Raw genomic sequence first — 15,353 nt, 5'->3', positions numbered from 1 at the left:
CTTTCTATAGATGTTTGTCCATTCTCAAATGCTTTAAACACTGTGCACCACTTTTGAGTACTTCTAACCAAAAAAGAAGATTTTTATGTTAAACAGTGAGTCTGGTTAAGGAAAAAAAACTGAACTGTGACACAAATACATTCACTTTAGTTTGCCAAAGACTGCATTGTCATAGGAGTAAAAAATGGCAGCATAATGGCTTTCTGCAATACAGTAACAAACTACAACCACAACATGGTTATCAGTTTAACATTTAAACATCTGTTTAAACAAAGAGCTGCTGCTTTTACATTCAAATATATGACAGATACTGAATGAATTGTGAATATAAGTATTCAAAATATTCTTACTTAGTTTCAGGAATACTTTCAAATAATTTATTTCATTATTTCAATCACTAAACTGTATCCACACTAATATTCAGCGTTCCTAAAATACATATTTAAAAAAAAAAGCAAACAAAGAACAAGATTTATATAGATTAAAAATATCACAAACCCACACAAGCTTTCACCGTTCCAGCAGTACAAAAGTAGATTTTTAACTCCTCAAAACATTTCATCATCTGCGTCTGTGAAAATTCATTTGAATCTAAGCTTACTTAATATCTAATAAAATATTTCAAAACACATCTTACTTCTTCTTCTCTTACAATGGTGACTTCTAATGAGGCAAAGAAAACTATTTTGCATCCCGTAAATGATAAATGGTCTGCACACAGGAAGATGTATTCCTACTTGAATCACACACTGACCGTGTTGAGTTTTTCTGTCTGTTTCGAAGTAGGCCTGTCCTASTAAATTGAGATTCATCATTAGAACAAAGTCCTCCTCAGTGGCAGAGTTATTTTAGCCCCTCTTCCACCGCTGTGCACCAGAAACATTTTGGTACAAGGCAAATGTATGCTGCGGGATGTCTGTCCCATGTGTTTTTATTTTTGCCCAAATATCTTGCTGTTTCTCTGGCCGCAGTCAAACACATTAACATATGTTCTCACAGTGCACAGCACTGTTCTGCATTGGTAAATGCCTTATTACAGCAATACCCGCTTTGTGCTCTCCCATTGAATATCCATAAGTAGTAAAACACAGCTATATCTACCCACTCAGAACAGTAGGGATGCGTCTCACGTGACAGGGGGCCTCCTTAACATTTAGTCAGAGGCCGTCTTTGTCAAATTGATATTCCTCCCACTCACAGTTATAGCAGGTGGTAATAATGACAAATAGAGGCAATACTGCAACTGCATGGTACATACTGAGCATAATAAGGTCATCTGTTGGTTATGTTTTTTTTTCCTCTTGTATTTATGCCTTTTTAGCATGCACAGTCAAATTCTCTCAGTATGACTTGCATCTCTAAAGACTTTGCCTGTGTGAAATATGCAAAAGCAGAGGGCGAGAAAAATATCCTGAGCAATGCAACTTGTTCTTGCCTTGAGAGCTTACATGGTTATAATCATTTCAAAATTCAAATTTCCTGTCATCATTTCAATTTCCCCCCCTTTATTTTTTCCCCTTGCGGAAAGGTATTTCAAAGATCTGAAATGAATTTACCCAATATTCGTTGTGTTTTGCAGCCAAATAAATAGAAAGAGGTGGCTTTTGTTTGTACCGTCTCAAATCTCAATGATTTGAATGAAACTTACATGTTTTGGGATTTTCTCAACAAATGCATGTAATAAAATGTTAAATGGGATGAAAGTGTAAATTGATTATTACCGACAAGTGTTGTATATTGTGAAATCAATGAACATGTCCGCTTTTCTATTCGTGGAATTGGCTTCCAAATAATTATACAAAGGCAAATACATTGATTGCCTAAAACAGTATTGCTTTAAACAGGTGTGTCTGCAGGTCTCTGTTGAATAATGGTATTCATTCTTAATTTGGGTCAGAGACACGGTCATCGGTTTTGAGAACATATTCCAAAAGAATGTACATAGAAAACAACAAAGACTTTTATTTTTGCACAAACAACTAAGATGGGCATCTGTGTCAGGACACAGTGCTGCACTGATTTATAATGGGAGGAAAAATAATTGGGGATACATAATTGAAATGTGAAGGCATTGAACAAAACTTTGCTCATAAATAAAATCATTACAAGAACGTTTCTTCCAAGACCACATCTACGAATTTTTAGTTTTTTACGATCAAGGCTACATTCATAACTCAAACATTTTACACTCTAAAGCTATTTATTTACCATGTTTGATTTTTACATTTTTCTTATTGGTTATTATTTCTTCTTTTGTATCCATTTGTCTACGGATTTTTCTTCTTACTGCATTTCTTAAAATGTAAAAAAAAAAAAGATTAAAATACTATTGTCTGTACAAACTGCACACCTATTTTGAAAGAGAAAGAAACTAATCACATGCACACAAAAGCGTATCCGAATGCTGTTCTTTTAGTGTATTTGTCATTATTGGCCAAGCATAACAAAAGCAAACACAGAATGAGGCCAAGCCAAAGTCAATTCTTTTTTTTCTTTCTTCTGAACTGTGGATCATATGTATCAGTTTATGTACTACATCTTAAATATATTTTTTTACCATTGTTTTCATTTCAAATTCTTAAAAATAAATCAAATCTGATACCAATAAACATCTAAATAAATCTAGGAATAAAGTGATTAAAGTGGAAATTTTAGGGTTGCATTTCTGAAACAAAGAAAACTATACAATGTTAAAAAAACATAAGAATGTTCTACGCTTATAATGTAAGATTTAAAATTTCTGCTCATTATGGTCTAGCATCAAACAGCTATTATGCAATAACATATCTTATTATACATTACACATTTTCATATATGGCCTATTTTGCGCAGCTCTGGATCGTAATAAAACAAAGTTATTTTGACTCTGGAAGGAGAGCTGAAGAACACAGAACAAACATATCGCCACTCTCCAGTGGAGTTTGAAAGAAAAAGCGACCTACACCCGGCATAATACTTGTTAGATTTCTTACTCATTCATATTCTACTACACACATACTGAGGGGGAAAAAATGACTGATTAGCCCTCCTGTTAGATGCAATCACTGTTACAGCTGAAGAAAACAAAACGAGCAATAGAAAAAGAACTGATTTTTTTTTTTTCCCACATTGCTCAATTTTTATATTGTTTATGGAACTTTTATTATATCAAATGAACAGTGATACTTTCTTAATGGTTCTTACAGTAATTTTGAAATGACCACATCATAGCATCACACACATAAACCCCTATCAAAATATTTCCTAACCACATCTTCAGGTTGACTAGAGGGAACAAAAATAGTTTTGTTTTGCTTTGCCTAGGTTTTCCACTGATGCAGTAGTCAAAAAATCACAAAATCTGTGGTTCCGAGGATCGATTTCAATTTAAAGGCCTGTCCCCGTCCAATAAGGGAAAATTAACCCACTCATCACTTCATTTAAATGCACACTGTGTCAGTGCAGAGTCAGAATGCTTACCAAAGGTAACAGACACAACTGTGCACAGACGGTCTTTGATATGACCTATTAATATAAACAAGTTCTTAGTGAATGCTGCAGATGTGTGGAGACGCAAGGAGATATAACCAACATACATCAACCCTTTTCCGTAAACTTACCATTTAACATTCGAAAAGGTTGGTAAAATGATCAAATCGTCTTAAAAAATTTTTATAGTGGCCAGTCAGTTCTGCAATTATTCTGCATGCAGTTGCCCATTACTTTTTTTTTTCCCCCACAAGAAACAATTGTGAAAAAATGTTGTAACCATAGTAAAAGCACCAAATATCTCTGTATCCTGCAGTTTTTTTCCTACTAAAGTAAATTATGGTGAAAAACTGCATGCACACAGGAGAGGATTAAAAGTCCACGAGTAGAGTTTAGCTGAACCAGAAACATGATTGCTAAAGTAGATTCTTTTGAGAATCTGACATCAGGATCTCTTGACCTTCACATAATTTAATGTTAACATTACCTAATATTAATATTAATGCCAGAAGTAAACTTACTAAAAGATCTTGCTGTGCAGCTGACCTCTAGCTATGCAACTCTATGCATAACACTCATAAAACCCAAGGAGTGTACTTTAGATTTTCAAGTTAAGAATCACCACAATCAGAACCTGGCAGTCAAACAAACTGTCATGCAAAAGAAATAGGATTACGAGACAAAATCCTATCATGGCTGAACTGACTCTCCTTCCACCACCCTGTTAACACTGCATCATTCCAAGACAAAACGAGCCGGCTATTAAAATACATTTTGCCTAAATAAATAGTTTATGTAAAATAGGATTAAAAGCAAAACATGACTGAAGCAGTTAATGTTTACAATGCGCGACTAGGGTTTACCTTGAAGCGTTTTGGCTGTTTCTAACAAGCAAAAAGCTTCGTTAGTCTGGATCTGTGCTAAACTGAAAACTGTGCAGCTTTCTCAATAGTCTCATGCATACTACTTTTACAAACAATTGTGAAACAAAGGGTTCCTCTCAAAAGAGCAAAGTCTTTTTTTTTTCTTAAAATAATAATACTCAAGAATAATAATCCTCCAGAACTAATTCAGCAGCAAAACAACTGAACAACAATGCAAAATGACAAAAGTGTCATACAAGGCATTACACTTGGGGATCCATGCTGGTATAATGTTAACTTCTTGACTGTCACTTTTGTTATGGTTAGATATAACAAAAGTCAATGACAAGTCATTAGCAAGAACACCAAAGTGAATTTGCTATATTTCCAGGCAGAAATAGAACAATTTGAATGGTATAAAATGGCAGTAATAAGATTCTTTAATTAGGCTAAAGGAACATTTTACTTTTGACAGCACATCTGCAAGCAATCAATACGTTGAAATGATCGGTTCACAAGATGTGTTCTCCGGATTCACACAGTTTGTTCATGCAGAACAGCAACTCTCCCAGCACAACCCGCGTACTTAAGAGTGCGATCTGTTCACACTGTAATAAGGCGCCACTCCAGCCTGTTGTGTAGCTCTGTCTTTTTACTCCAAGCTAATGGCTAAAGTGTCAAACAACATAAAAAAACAAACTCATACATTCCCCCGTTCTCATTATCTTTGTAGACTTGGCTGCAAAAACTAAATGAACAGGGAGAAAAAGAGAGATACAATAAATTAAATATAAAATGTATAGTATTTCTAAGGTTCACTTTCTCTTTTTGCTTTTTATTTATTATTTTCCACTTTTATTTTTTTCTTGTTTTCACTTTAGTGCGATATAACATATGTAACGACCAGATATTTAGTCACATACCATTTAATTGTTTATTCTCTAGGTAGTAAAGCAGCTTTTGTGCATCATCACTCCCAAAATGCGTGCTCAGCTTGGAACAAAAAACTTGTCAGATAGTATAGCAAGTGGCAACATCCTAAACTGAGGTAGAAAAAAATGCCTTTAACTGTGCAAAAAGCTAAAATGATGGCCGGACACTAGTCAGTGTTTTGAGATGATCACAGCATTTGCCAAGAGCAGAAGATTGTTGATCCAAGCCACAAAATGAGCGAACACTGGTCCTCGGAGTCCTAATATCAGCAAAAATGTCTGTCTTGTCTCCATCAAGTCTCAAAATATAAAACTATGATGCCGTGTTAGAAGACTTTATCTCTTGAAACCACACACAAAAAATAATTATATGCATCTAAGGGTTTGTGTGCACACTGATTTTCCTGTGTATAAACACTGGGCTTGTCAATGATGTATGCATATCAGGCAGTGTAATTACTTATTTGAAGAAATAGTGTCTGGATTTAGTATTTTGTCAGCATATTTGACAGTGAATTTGTTGATATAATCACTGCAGTGCTAGCAAATATATTCAGTGCTAGCAGTGTCCTGGGCTAAGCTGTCACTCACATCTCAGGATCACAGTAGGCTAATTTCTGCTAAATATTCCATGTGGTAAAATATAACTTGTGAGGGAAATTTTGACCTTATGAGCAATAACAATAATTGTCTTGCTGGAATCTGCTGGTTGACCAAGTACAGCAGATCCAAATTTTCTCAAAAAAAAAAGAAAGCATACCATTCAGCTTACATCATTCATAACGCCTGCCTCCTCATCAACTCGTGTTTTATTTTAAAACATATATCTATTAAATAAACACAAATGTGTGTGTTTATTAAAGACGTTAATATATGAAGGAAAATAGCACTATCTTTGGTTGCGAGTGGAAACAAAATCAATACACAGAAGATACCGTTTTACAAGATTATGATTATGGGGATTCTAAGCTTATGACATATGTTTAGTTTTCCCCCAAACATTGCTTAAATCATATCCAACTTCTTAAAACCACCTTCCTATATTGTTTTATCTTGGTTGCATGATCTATCATCCACCCATATTAATGGTATTGATACATTTATTTCCTCGGTATGACAGTGGTAGTTTTGGTATTGATTTTAAGAGTTGTGAAGTTGTTCATTTAAGTTCAGTTTTTTTACACCATGTTTGAAAATGCTTTAGGCTATTTTTTTATGTTGCTTCATTGTGCTGACTTCAACACTAAGGCATATTCCATCCTAACATGTCAAAAGTGATAGTCATATATTTTATAATTGCGCCTTGCATAGCTTTTATGCCATCAATTTAAGCAGGATCTGTACAAAAATCAGATTTTGGCCTTCTTGAAAGTATTCTGAATTCAATTCAGGTATTAGCTCATGGACAAGCTAAGATGCTTATACATTAGCTATCCAGGCAGCTGGATGGCAATTCTGGAGCACACAAAGACTTCCCTTTAATAGGTTGGGGAGTCTGAGGAGAGCCAAAGCTATGCACTGATTTCCACATGGATATGGCCTATGGCACAGGGGTACCTGCCCTCAGCCATCTGCACTGATTTGACAAATGATTCTATATCAAAGGCTTCTGCACTGATTTGGGTGGTAATTGATTGGAAGTGAAGACTTCAAATCCCTGATTGGTTTAGCAGGATGTGGGGCCGAGGCGTGGTGGCAAGTGTGAGAATTTCAAGAATAGGCAGCAAGAGAGAAATGAGTTTACAGTGCAGGAGATTTGTAAAAAAATACTGTAGAAGAGATTTTTAAAGTATGAGAAAGGTTGCCCTCCTACAGAGAGCAAATAGATAACTGTGCTTAACTCCCCTACCACCACACAAAAAAAAAACCTTTTTGCTAACATTTCCTCATTGTAAACCTTCTTGATCTTGCTACACTTGATGTTTCATTCACACTTTTCACTGATGTTGTGGGGTTTACATGCTTTAGATATGTGTAGCACCACATGATACAATGATTTAGTTGCCTAGTCATTTGCTGTGCCAAAAGTATGAACTATCTACTGCTGTGACCGTAGTTCATTTACCCTCCTGTTTAAAAAAAATAAAAAATAAAAAACTCCTAAAGCTCTGCAGACAACACAGTGACAGTGGAGCGTCTTCATCTCGAAAATGCCAACTTTAACAAGAAAGGCCAATTTTAGTTTCTTTAATGTTTTTACTTGGGCTTCACTATAGCTTCATATTTTCAGGTACCAAAAATCTGTCCATTTTGTATCTGGCACAAGTTTGCTGAAGTTCACTAAATGTTCGCATTTACCATTTCCAATTTATTTATTTTTATTTATGTTGTAACTCCATATGCCCCCCTCCGAAAAGATATTTGGAAGGCCCCACACCTTGAACATGTAATGTACAATTCTTCCTCAATTACACTTTATGAGAAATCTAAGTTAATAAATAAGTATGCATTTTCTTCAGTTTAACCACAGAATAAATTTAAATAAAACAAGAAATGTGTCTGTTTCTAGTTCTAATGCACCCGTTGGGGTATCTGATTTGCAAGTGTGTCCATGTAGATCGGATTTCACCATTCAAAAAGAGGAATTTGATTAGAAATGGAATATTATTGATTTGTTCCACACAGATGTGTAGTCTGATGCAGATATATGGGCATTGCAAATTGGCTTAGAGGGAAATATGTATTATGCATTATCTTTCATCAATTTCCCCAAAGCCTTTGATGCTATTAGCCATTGTTGTGTAAATGGTGAGTCTTCCCTAAAAATATATGTCCTGCAAAAGAGTTTTAAAATCTGTCAATATTTTCCAACAATTTTAAGGTTTTCTGTCATTTGACAGCAGATAAGTATTCACAGATGATAATCATATAATTTAATCATTAGCACTGGTCAAAGGAAAAGGAGTAGGCTGTCAGCAAATCACAGGGATCCCTTTTCAGTCCAGTGCCATCTGAGGGAAAGACACTTAACCTGAAGTTGTTCCCAACAGCATACCTCCATCTTTAATGGCAGCTCTCATGCCCTTTTGTGTTTGAGTGGGTGAATGTGGCATCAACACTGCAGAGCACTTTGGTGCTGATAAGATGAAGGAAATGCCGTGTAATGGCAACCCATTCACAACTTTTTTAAAGCTCATTTGGAATAGACTGTATACAAAAAAATGAATTGGGTCATATTTATCCTTATAACATTTCAAGTGGGACCTTAAAGATGTGTGTACATTTTGAAGTGTTTGCATAATGCAGGCCATGCTATTACCAGCTCCAACCTACCAATCCAGTCATGTGTACAGCGTGACATGTTGAATGTTCTGCCGATAAGCCAGCGTAGTGCAGAGGATTGTTAATGTGGTTGTGACAGGGACGCTAGGTATATATAGGCCCCACTGCCTTTATTACATGGCAGGATGACTGCACTGCATACCTTTTGCCATTTGACACAGACATGTGCTGTTGGCCAGTGACAGATGCTGCACAGTACTGGTCCCAGAGGTCACAAATGACCTTTGGATTGGCTTTTTTTTTTCTGTCAGTCACAAAGCATTATTTGCTTGACGATAGCCACCAATGCAACCCCAGGCATTGCGACGGAGCTGTGGGTTGTTGCTGCTTGTCTTTTGAGATCACATTTACCTCAGCTGACTTTTGTGCTTGTGTCTATGTGTACTTGTATGTCAGGGAGGGGGATTGATTGAATATATGTGTGTCAGTGCACTTTAATGTAAAAGCACGTGAATGCTGGTCTGCAGCAAGATGCCTCAGTAACTACCAACAGTCGTGAGGCTTAAACCTCAGCTAAATTGCTACATGTTGATCATCTAGTGCTGAAGCTTGACAGATCCACTTTTATCATGCATAATTATTCATTAAGATGTGCAAGTTCTGTTGCCTTTTTTTAGTTGCAGAATGACTCTACTCATGGCAGCTAGTAGGCATTTTATCCAAGACCACCAGGGTAAAGTGCTTTCAAGTAGTAGGGTGTCTGAAAAGGGTCTTACTCACTTCACTTTACAAGGCACTCTCTTTTAGTAACAAAATGAGATGCAAGATTTAAGTTATTTCAGAATTGGCAGGAACAAGTTGCGGTGCAAGCTCATTTTGTCAGGGGAGAATGAACTCTACCCAAACCCTCTCTGCATATGTTATCTTTTTTATGTTTACCGACATGTGCATGTTTATGAATGGACCAAAGAAGGTATTTTATTTTATTAGATGCACCTTGCCAGCACCGAGTTAGAGTCCATTTTGCCTCCAAAACTGCAATAATAAAGATTCAACAATGTCTCGGAAACATTCCTCTAATATTGTTCTCCTTATTTACATGACAGCAGTTGCTTACATCACACAGTTGAGGCAGATTTCTTGACTGTACATCCCTGATGCAAATCTCCCGTTCCACCACATCCCAGAGGTGCTCTACTGGATTGAGATCTGGCGACTGTGGACACAATGGGAGTAGAGTGAACGCATTGTCATATTCAAGAAACCAGTTTGAAATAATCTGATCTTTGTGACACATTGGATAGTCTTGCTAGCAGTAGCAGTTATAAAAAAAAAGGGAAATTGTGGTCTTAATGGGATGGACATGATCAGTAGTAATACTAAAGTAGGCTGTGGCATTTAAAAAATGCTCATGCTACTAAGAGGCTCAAAAAATATATATGCCCCACATGATTAGAGCACTTTAGCTCTTCATGCAAGGCAGGATGGATCTATCTTTTTTATGCTGTTTACATCTGAGTCTGGCTATTGCATTCCTGTGCAATTTAGCAATTTTCGCAGTGGAGGATGGTTGTTTACAGAGCAGGCAATTACTGGTAAGCTCCTTAGCATTGAACTGCCGCATTCCATACGTCACTGGCAAATGTTGGCAATTGGGTAAAATTTAAAACCTCAACACAGTCCACGCCTCCAGGAAGCAATCAGGTCTCAACAGCCGTGAGCACAGACTCTCTGAATGAAGCAAATAGCACAGGATAAGGGGCTGGTAGTTAGCAGGTGACACCAGATTAGACCTAAAATCGAGACTTATGCGATGAGTGAACACTTTCCAAATCAGTTATTAATACAATTGTGGTTAGTATATCTAAGCTGTAGTCTCACTTTGCTGTTTTAGCTGACCAGGGTGGCACCCAAACATGTTCTCTGAAGTTCATGCGCATCCTGGCGACATCCTGTTGCGAATTTAAATATGGTGTTTGGCAAACCTTATCCAAATTAATGTTGTCTATTCATTGTCTTCTCTCCGTTTTCCTTGGTCCTTAACAAGGCATTTTGGTCCACACAATGGCTATGCAATGGATATTTTCATTTTTAACAGTTTTCTGCAAGTAAAACTCCGCAGAGTAGCTGTTTCTGAAATGCTCTGACTGGCCTGTACCCCACAAACAGCCCTAGTAAACTCAAAGTCACTTTAATGCCCTTTCTTCTACATTGGTGTAGCAATGTTTTCACTATGTTTAGATTCCTTGATAATGCCATGTGATCAAATCAATTTGTCGTTTGTGTTAACAAGAAATTAAACAGGTGTACCTAATAAATTGGCTGGTGCATGGGTGTCATTGCATCAGGCCATCTCAAATAGTTCCAGTTAAAATCATTCAACTTTGACAAAGAAACAAACAGATCATAATTACGACTCTACAGCTGCGATGGCGTGTCTCTATGCTTGCATCAGTGATTATATTTCATTTTGTTCCCCGTCATGCAGTGATGTGAACCTGTAATGCATACTGCATAATACCTTGTGGAAAAACCAACACAGTTTCTAGTGCCTCAAGCTCTGTGTCAGAAATATGATCTTACCTTCACCTCTTACACTGAATGCTGCACTGTAATGACGGTGTGAGGTGAACCCACACATCAATTATTCACATAATGCAAGATTTCTCACTTTTTATCTTCTCACTGGCAAGGGAGGACCGTTTAAGAAAAGCAGAGGTGAACAATTGACAGAGAAAAAAAAGTGGAATGAATGCTCGGCAGATAAATAGAAGAATTTTGCATTGCCCTGTCAATGCTCTTGATGCAAGTTATAATTGTAGTTTGATAATATGTAGACCATGGGGAAGTTCACTATGCAATATATGGCCTTTAGACTAGCATCACTATGGAAACCAAAGGCCCTGAACGACCTGTAGTGCCCACCCACTTGGACAGCCGTTAATCATCTTCGTTCAGATCCTGGCACTGCAGAATTTGGCCAGTGTGTCAAGAAGCAATTATATATACTTAGTGCTTGGGCATCAGATCTCCTCCCTCCTCCTTTTTTCTCGTTCCCTCTCACACTCTTAATATAATCATAGAGCAGTCAGTTTTAAAGGCTTCTGTTCACTTCAATGTCTATCTGGGGGATTCACACAATGTAGAAGGAAAAAAAAAAGTTTCAAAAGAGAGAATGTATTCCATTCTGAGAACCATAATAATCAGAATACTCTTTACATATAAATCGTATTCAGCCATTTACTCATTTTACCAGCCTCCTGAGCTGACTGACATACTAAATTACCCCAGCTGGCCCCATTGCATTCACTGCACATATTGGGCTGGTGCGGATCATGGAGACTAATGTGAGCTGACTAGAGGGAGATTATGTTCCGCTGCTAACAGCTAAAACGTGAATAACACCATCCACAAACCCACGGTGTTCCCCTGTTACATCAGCCCCGATCAACTATTTGAAGACGGAAAGAGAAGAAGTCCAGTCAGGATGTAATCAGATAGAAATATGGCAGACAGACATTGTACAGGCATCCAATGTAAGGCTGCAGTTCCTGCACAAAAACTTTTTTCAATGCTTACTTATATTGTATTATGCCAGTAATCAATTTGTAGTACAGAGAAAAACACATTGGTAAAAAAAAAAAAAAAAAAAAAACATTTACCAATGTGAGTATTTTACAATAGTTACTGTTTTCTAAATTATAAAAAAGGGTGTTTTTAGTTACGTGCCATAACAAGGAAACAGTTATATGGCAGTGTTTTTGTGGAAAGGAATTATTTCTGTAATAAATTATGCCTTTAAAAGGCACAAATTAGTGAAAAGTGCTAGGTTGTTTCTTTACCCCAAATGCTGGGCTAATGCTATTGGATCAGACACTAGTCAGTTTTAACACTTTAACATAAAGACTGACTCAAAATATTGACTTATGTTGGTTCTCCATTGTCAAGTCCAACTCGTTGTGTTTGGTTAAAAAGTTTGAGTCCCACCATGACTCTTGTTATATCTTGAGTAAAACTTTTGTTTTGAAAACTGTCTTTATTACAGGCTTTTCTTTTCAAGACATTTTTGATTGTTAAACATTTGTCGCTTTGACCTATCTTCTGGTTAAAAACCAAACCAGTAACCTCAACCTCAGGTGTTAAATCAAACGAGGTCTGGATCTGTCCATATTTCATCCAGGATTAAAATAGCAAAACCCCAAACTACTGTCTATTACGCAGCAGTTTTTGGAGGGTAGTAATGTCATTTTCTTCATCTGTTTAGCTTTCACTTGCTTCTTGTTTTTGTCTGGTTACTAAAACAAGATCAGGCAAAAAAAAGGAAAACACACTTGGGCAAAAACAACTCAACGCATGATTAGAAATATTTTTTACTGCTTTGGACACCTAACACATTTGACACAATGAAAGAATCTGACAAATTGAGAGGGAGCCACGTTCAAAGTTCAGGCCATGGGGTTGAGGACCAGACGTGTTATTTTGGCACTGACATACAAACGACAAAGTAAATTGCTTTCCATTAGATTTCTCATCAACGGACTGGGAGGATGAACACATTGGTTTGTTATTATTTACTGTCTAACAACTATCTTTGGATATGAATGCACCGAGAGTCATTTTAGACAGCTGGTTGTGCATTAGGGATGTAGAGCAGTGCTAGGCTTTGAACAGTTGATGACAGGCTGTCAGACAGCCTCCATCCACTGGGCTCCTTTTACCAAGGTCCACTTTCGCTATGAGCCACTTTCCACCATAACAGCCATTCATCCAGAAAAGGACATAGGCATTTTTGATGTGTTTGGTGCTAAGTGAAGTAAAATTGTGCGAACTTCACTGTATCGCACCCTATCACATTTGCAAGAAGCACACACCGAGAGGAAAGGTTGAAGGGGAGAGTAACTTTACTGCACTGAGATGACTTGAGACTATCAGAGAGAAATAATGACTTTGACTGTGCCTGATAACTACTAATTAGCATTGAATAATTCTGCCCTTCTCGCCTCATGTTAAATAGGTCTTGAATGATTAACAGAATGCTCAAAGGAAGAGCCAAAAATGAAATTGTTGGTTTGAAATAAAAGCAGCTTCTGCTAGAATCTCTGGTGAAAAGTTAGAATTTATAGATAATTTCACAAAGAATAATACACTCATTGAGGCTTTGATCAGACTTGTGAAACGAACAACAAAACACAAGGTCTGCAAAAACCAAAGAGTAGCCTTTCCAGAAAAAAAAAAGAAAAACAAAATAGAGATTTACATTGTAACTTAAGAACATCCTAAAATATCTGCCATTATTTTACAGAATTATGTTTTATCCCTTGACTGAAATGAAGCAGGAGCTTACCTTATGAGGACAAATGGGTGGTGGAGAGTTAAAAGACTTCTCTGGCGTCTGGCCGGGGTTCTACAAGAAAAACACATTATCAGGAACGTGTAGAGTGCATCTCCAGGCAAATCTTTAGTGACAGAAGTTGCAGCTTATGTCCTGGTGCTTGCTGTTTAGCGTTTTTGTTATATTTTTTCATGGGGGTTAAGTGGCTCTCCACTTCCACTCTCTGCCACCCACTAATCCAGAAGCAGCAGCTTTCGTTGATCGTCACATTTTAAATGTTTCAGGAGCCCCATCTCTCACTTAGTGGGGAGTAAGGCGATTCACATAACATTTCGCAGACATTTTTTATCCACAGCGTCTCACAAATGAGTGACATGCAGGTTTTGAAATGTATAATGTCTATGAAAAGTTATTTATGTCAGTAATTCAATTCAAAAACTTAAATTCATACATGTAATGCTCTGTTATGTTAATTTTGTTACCTCTGACGTTCAGCTAATGTAAAAACAAATTCCAGTTTTTCAGAAAATGGTAATTTGCATGACTACTGCAAGTTGCATGTTATTGTAGTAGTAATATTGTAATAGTAAGTTACACAGAAAAGCAAGTCCAAGTATTGTGTAGTACATGCTCTCAATATTTGATGGGTTGTGGTTGTTTTTGCAGGAGATACTGTAGTGTGTGGCATAAAGGTATTCAGCTTGTTACACAGCTGAGGCATCAAGGAACGCTAGTTTACAAGAGCAACAGAACTCAGCTCTTCTGTTGGGTCTGATACCTCGTCATACTCTTGACAATACCTCAAAGTGTGTCAGAGGGGGATCATTTTTGAATCAAACAAACACAATCATGTTTTGATTTAGAATCTTTTGAAGGCTGCTGTTGTATGTGCACCTTTTTCTATCAGAGTTTCACCTTTCACTAAACTTTCCAATGTTGGATACAGAACTGAACTGCCAGCCTCTTTTATAATCCAAACTTAATTTACATGACATATAAACTCCATTTTATGGCCTCCTTAAGTAAGCAGGCCATAAWATACTATTTTTTTGTCTTCAAAGGGGCTTTTTTAATTGGTGTTCTGCAATATTCTACATTTATGAGACAAAAAATTGTGGGTTCTCATTAGCTTCAATAAAGAAATATGACAATTAACAGAAATAAATGCTTGAAATATGTCACTCCTTACAAATGCATCTTTGTTTAATTTTTTTGAACTGAATTACCTAAATAAATGTCCTTTTTGGGATATTTTTAATTTATTAAGACGCACCAATGTGTGATTATTAGAGGTGTGCCGATCGATCGGCCACCGATCATAATCGGCCGATTTCCATGAAAAAGTGTATGATCTGTGATCGCCGATCACGGTCTCTTGTTGCTGATCACACAAACCGATCACCTGCATCTCATTTCGCAGCCTGCCTGTGCAGCTGGTCATCTCTTTCCTTCACACTGCGCAAACACGCAGCAACAAATCCTAAGCGATGTGGAACTATAACGCACTGAGTGAATGGGGAAGTTTGATTGTTGCGG

The 15,353-nt window shown here is 37.0% G+C and overlaps 1 protein-coding gene across 4 annotated transcripts in view; it reads right to left on the bottom strand.

The window, feature by feature from the left end:
• pcdh11 (protocadherin 11) overlaps window positions 1-15,353 on the bottom strand; it is a 163,932-nt gene that overhangs the window by 77,177 nt on the left and 71,402 nt on the right. For 2 of the 4 annotated variants that reach the window (XM_008420358.2, XM_008420359.2), the window contains exons 4-5: window positions 13,830-13,889; window positions 9,603-9,701 (exon numbers count right to left, since the gene is read on the bottom strand). In XM_008420358.2, the coding sequence (XP_008418580.1) occupies window positions 9,603-9,701; window positions 13,830-13,889 (159 nt within the window). The remainder of the gene's footprint in view (window positions 1-9,602; window positions 9,702-13,829; window positions 13,890-15,353) is intronic. The other 2 variants (XM_008420360.2, XM_008420361.2) reach the window with 1 other exon arrangement.

Source organism: Poecilia reticulata, linkage group LG10 (assembly GCF_000633615.1).
Source record: "Poecilia reticulata strain Guanapo linkage group LG10, Guppy_female_1.0+MT, whole genome shotgun sequence".
NCBI lineage: Eukaryota > Metazoa > Chordata > Actinopteri > Cyprinodontiformes > Poeciliidae > Poecilia > Poecilia reticulata.
Note: the sequence above shows the minus strand (reverse complement) of the source record. Positions and strands in the feature narration are given on the sequence as shown.